A 5,239-nucleotide genomic window follows, 5' to 3' on the forward strand; every position below is an offset into this window, starting at 1 on the left:
TCTCCCTTTAGAGGTCCCTCCCGTGGGCAAAGCACATCCGATCCCCCATTGGGTTTCTCTGCTGGATGCTCCCCCAGAATTTGGCTCCTGCCCCTCCCAGCGCACCCGTGATGACATGCTCACTCGGTGATGGATCATCAGTCACTTCTGCCTCTTCTAACACAGGCACCCTTCCTGCCAGTGGGGTCCGGCCAGCCCAGTAGCCTGGTGCCCCCGGGGCCTACAGTGCCTGGCGCTGGACGGACGCTCAATAAACGTTGATGAGTAAATGGGTGAACAGGGAAACAAACCTGGGCCAGCCAGGGCCTCTCAGAGCTATTTCCTTTTTTGAAAAAATACATCTTTATTGATTTCAGAGAGGACGGGAGAGGGAGAAAGAGATAAAAATATCAATAATGAGAGAGAATCATGGATCGGCTGCCTCCTGCACGCCCCACACTGGGGATCGAGCCCACAACCCAGGCCTGTGCCCTGACGGGGAATCGAACCGTGACCTCCTGGTTTATAAGTCAATGATCAACCCCTGAGCCACCGCGGCCGGGCTAAACCGCTTGATTTTAGGCAGGGGATTGTGAAGGTGGGGGTCACCTATTGTGAGCCTCTGTCAGAGCAACAGGTGGGCCCAGCAAAACCCGGCAAAGGGTCCCCCCAACCCCGGTCACGGGGCCCTCCCTAGCCTGCCAAGGGCAACGGGAATGGCTCTGGGATGCCCGAGCGCCCCGGGGTTCTCCAGATGTGGCTGCATCTGGGAGGCTGCACGGAGGGTGACCGCGTAGGGCCACCAGGTGGTGGCAAAGCCCGCTCTGAGGTGGGGGAGCAGCCCTGGAACTCCATGTCCCGTGGTTTCTGCCTGACCCCCAGCCCAGGGCCATCTCCCCGATGCGGGCGCAGCAGTCTCTCTTCTTACCAAACCACTCACACGCCCAGGCAGATGAGGAGCGCCTCACGCACGGCGCTGGCGTTTGGTCATTTAGCTGGTTTGCTCCTCACGGCGTCGGAGCTCCTGTGCAGACTCTCAAGCCTCCAGCTGGCCCTGCCCGTCCCCGCTGAGCCGCCTCCTCCGGCAGAGAACACGGCCTCCCTGCTCTTAGGGCCCGAAGCTGTGCTCCCTGCGAGGCCTGGGGCTCAGGCCGGCACATCCGGGCGCCAGGTGGGGGTGGTCCTGGGACAGGTGGGCGTCGTCAGGAGGGACTCGGGCAGCTCTGCAGGTGGAATCCTTCCTCAGTGGATGCTGGTTCATCCTCGGGTTCTCATCCCCAGCCTTTGCAGACAGGTAATCAGATGCCCGTCAGGATCCTCAGGGTGGTCTACGCACTGGGTTTCCCCTCCTGCTTGGCCCCTGGGCCGGGTGTGCCAGGAGGAGCTGAGATGATGAGGGGAGGTGAGTGCCCTCGGGGTCGCCTCCAGCAGCACCCTGCCTGGGGGGGCGGGCGGGAGAGGGGGCAGGGAGTGGGTGCAGCGGGGGGTGCAGAACCCAGGCGCGGAGGCAGCGGGGTCTTCATTGTGCCGGGGATGGTTTTGTCGCCTCGAGGCCCTGGATTTTCTCCTGGGAGGCCCTGTCGGGGAGCAGCACCTCCACGGTGTAGCTGATCTTCTTGGTGTGAATCAGGCTGTAGGTGTTGTCGAAGCGCAGGACGTCTGCCAGGACAGAGAAGGAAGCCATCAGGCAGCTCTAGCCCGAGCCCTCCGCAGACCCGGTGCCCTGGGGGCTGGCCGCCCAGGACTATGGATGGGGCCGGAGGGTCAGCCACTGCCCAGCCCCCAGCCCATGGCTCCCAGCCATCCATCGCTTTGGATGAGGCTTGTGCTCATTAAAGAATTAGGAATAGCTGAAACCGGTTTGGCTCAGTGGATAAAGCGTCGGCCTGCGGACTGAAAGGTCCCAGATTCGATTCCGCCTGGGTTGCCGGCACATCCCCAGTAGGAGATGTGCAGGAGGCAGCGGAATCTGGAGGTCGCTGGTTCTATTTCAGGGCAGGGCACATGCCCAGGCTGCAGGCTTGATCCCCAGTAGGGGGCATGCAAGAGGCAGCCGATCAACGATTCTCTCTCATTCATTGATGTTTCCATCTCTCTCTCCCTCTCCTTTCCTTCCTGAAATATTTTTTTTTTTAAAGGCAAAGAGAGAAGCCAGACTGTCCACCCATGTCAGCCCATCCCTTCGCCAGGAGGAAGCAAACGACCCTGGTGGACCCTATGGCTCTTACAGACGCCGGCCTGGAGGCAGGTGAGGCTCCCGTCCTCGGGCACCAGGTGGGCGTTGTAGCGCTGGCTGGGCAGCACCTCCGTCATCTCCCCCACCCGCTGCCGCTCCCCCTTCTTGGTCTTCAGGAAAACGCCGAAGCCGATGTCCGCCCTCTCCGATTCAAACTGCCACCTGCAGGGGAGAGGGCACCGCTGATGGCCGCCTGATGCCCGGGCTCCAGGCTCCTCCCAGCTGTGCCCAGGTGTCAGCGGCCACCGTCCGTCCCTACCTGAGCACACAGCCCGGGAACAGAATCTCAAACTCCATCTGCAGGGAGGAGCCGCGGCCCACGGTCGCCGTGTGCTCATATTGCACCCTCACCTGGTTGTGCAGGTAGTAGTTCTTGGGCACTTGGCCTCCGTAGTTGATCTGTGGGTGAGGGTGGGTGAGTGGCATCACCACCCTCACTCCCCATCCTCTGGGCACCCCCATACCTTGGTCAGGCACTTGGGGTTGCCATCGGGGTCGGTCAAGTTCCCCCCAAATTCCACAGGTAGCTGGTCGGGGCTGATGAACTTTGGCAGCTCTTGCTTCCAGTTGCCTGAGGGAGTAAGAGGGGGGCTTGACAGAAGGCAGAGGGGGCCAAGCCCTGGAAGGGACCCTGGTGTGCCCTTGGCTCGCTCCCCTGGGTGCCGACTCATGAGAGCACCCGAGAGCGTGGCAGGGCCACCCAGGCTGGCGTCCAGGCCCAAAGCCTTGTCTGAGGGTGCAAAGGCCAGTGGAGTCAGGCCGAGGTCAGTGCCTGGGTGAAGAGGATGAGCCAGAGAGAAGTGGGGGGTGAGCACTGACCTCTGCTCCCTGGGCAGATGGGCAGATGGGCACAGCCTGGAGGCCACGTCACTCACCGCCCAGAATCACTATCTTCCGTCGAGTCTCCTCAGTCAAGAACGACTTGACCAAGTTGAAGGCCACGGGGAACAGCTTGGGGGCTGAAACACAGGAAACTCCGTTGGGAAACTGACCCAGCAAGGACTTGGGATGAGATGTAAAGTCCCACTCGAGGGCGCGGGCCGGGCAGGAATTAGACAGATCCTGATTCTGACTCTTCATGCTGTGTGACCTTCCGCTAGTTACTCACCCTCTCTGAGCTTTAGCGCTGTTAACTGTAATTACATAAAATGGAGATTCCACTTAACAGCGTGTGCATAACCCTTGGCACCCTGCCTGGCTCGCGATACGTGGCTGGCTTCCCTGTTCAGCTGTAGGGCTTCAGGAGTGTTGATTCCCCAGTGGCTGCCTCTTCTTTTTCACACTCGAGGTTTTCCCAGGTTGCCTTGGGCTCCTCTTGGGTGCAAGTAGGTGGAGGCATCTGCCTTAGGCCTCATGTCCCACCTGCACCACTCACACGTACTCGGACCTTTCTGTGGGTCAGGCTCTGTACTACGCCTTCTCCACAGACTGCCTCCCTTCACCTCACAGCTGTCTCATGGGGAAGGTGCCATCGCATCCCCATTTTACAGAACGGGAAAACTGAGGCTCAGGAGGTTCCACAGGCTTGCTCAAAGTCACAGAGCTGGCTAGATTGGAAGCCAAATCATCTGACCCAGAGCACATACGATGACCCCCTCTCACTATGTGGCTGTCACAGACAGGGACCATTCTCACCCAAAGTGTGTCCACCAATCCGTGTGGCCCATAGACCATCTGTTACCAGTGCACACACCCAGATAAGTAAAGCAAATAACAGCAAACATTTAGAAACTTACGACATATTTGACATGGCTGCACAGGCTTTTGTATAGCCCCAAAATATCAGCCTGGGAAGCACTGAGCTAAAACACCCACACACCAAAAAACCAACAAACCAACAACAACAAAAAACACCCATTCTTCTCCCAGGATGGTTTCAGAAGCCCTGAATGTGGTGGCTTACCCACGGCCCACCCCCCATTCTCCACTCCTTCCCCGCTGCCCCATTAATCCTCACCTCGAATAATAAATAAATTCTTCATTGTCTCAGGATAATTTGCTTCCATGATGGCGAAAAACTGTGAAGTCAAGAAGAGTCGGGTTGAGGCCACACTCCAACATTCCTGCCTGGATGGGTGGCCTCTGAGGCTGCGGAGGCAACAGCCCCCCTCCCCCTGGCCCCTGGCCCACCCCGCCTTCCCATGAGCACCCACCCCGTCCTCTGTGAGACTCCTGCTCCTCTTCCTCCTTGCAGGAGGTACCTCAGGTTGGCATCACTGACTGCTCGGTGGGACCCCTGGGGGCGGGGGTGCCCCTCCTCCGTGGACTGCAGCTGCTGTGGGCAGTGGCTCCCTATTGGCCTCGAGCCAGCTGCTTACCTTACCTGCTGGTAGACCTCCACAGCTGGCTTCCACAGGTGTTGCAGGCCCAGCCCCTCCAGGTCAAACACCATCAGCACCGTCTCGATCTTCCTGCCCAGCTGCATGGGACGGAGCAGGGACACAGGTCGGACAGGAGATGCAGGCCACAGAGACCTGGGCGCGGCTCCTGCCTTCCTGCCACCCCCACCCCTGGCTGCCTGCAGTGTTTGCTGAGCAGATGCACCTGCCTAGGCTCTGAGAAGATGCTGCATTTAAACCCTGCCGTGAGTTAGCTGTGCAATTAAAAACCTTCGTTCCTGCCCTGACCGGTGTGGCTCCGTGGATAGTGTCGGCCTGCGGACTGAAGGGTCCCAGGTTCAATTCCGGTCAAGGGCATGTACCTGGGTTGCGGGCACATCCCCAGTAGGGGGCGTGCAGGAGGCAGCTGATGGATGCTTCTCTCTCATCGATGTTTCTAACTCTGTATCCCTCTCCCTTCCTCTCTGTAAAAAAATCAATAAAATATATTTTAAAAAATCTTCGTTCCTTATTCATTAGGCACCTTTGGATACAGTAGTAGATACTACGTTGACCAGCGTCTGCAGCGCTATGCTGTTGGCAGGCTGTGTGGCCTTGAGTTCATAGGTCGAACCTTAACCATTGAGCCACACCGGCTGGGCCCAGTACCACCTTTTAGACAGAGTGGGCCTAACATGACTCCCTT

At 58.8% G+C, this 5,239-nt stretch overlaps 1 protein-coding gene across 2 annotated transcripts in view; it reads right to left on the bottom strand.

Annotated features, from left to right (window-relative positions):
• Positions 1–1,252: 1,252 nt before the first annotated feature.
• Positions 1,253–5,239, bottom strand: part of LOC102751607 (SEC14-like protein 4) — an 11,186-nt gene continuing 7,199 nt past the window's right edge. For both annotated transcript variants that reach the window (XM_006762082.2, XM_015562893.1), the window contains 7 exons: positions 4,539–4,634; positions 4,173–4,233; positions 3,091–3,174; positions 2,680–2,786; positions 2,475–2,614; positions 2,208–2,377; positions 1,253–1,638 (listed from right to left, as the gene is read on the bottom strand). In XM_006762082.2, coding sequence (XP_006762145.1) covers positions 1,499–1,638; positions 2,208–2,377; positions 2,475–2,614; positions 2,680–2,786; positions 3,091–3,174; positions 4,173–4,233; positions 4,539–4,634 — 798 coding nt within the window. In that variant the 3' untranslated portion in view covers positions 1,253–1,498. The remainder of the gene's footprint in view (positions 1,639–2,207; positions 2,378–2,474; positions 2,615–2,679; positions 2,787–3,090; positions 3,175–4,172; positions 4,234–4,538; positions 4,635–5,239) is intronic.

The sequence above is a fragment of the Myotis davidii genome, unplaced genomic scaffold (assembly GCF_000327345.1).
Source record: "Myotis davidii unplaced genomic scaffold, ASM32734v1 scaffold478, whole genome shotgun sequence".
NCBI lineage: Eukaryota > Metazoa > Chordata > Mammalia > Chiroptera > Vespertilionidae > Myotis > Myotis davidii.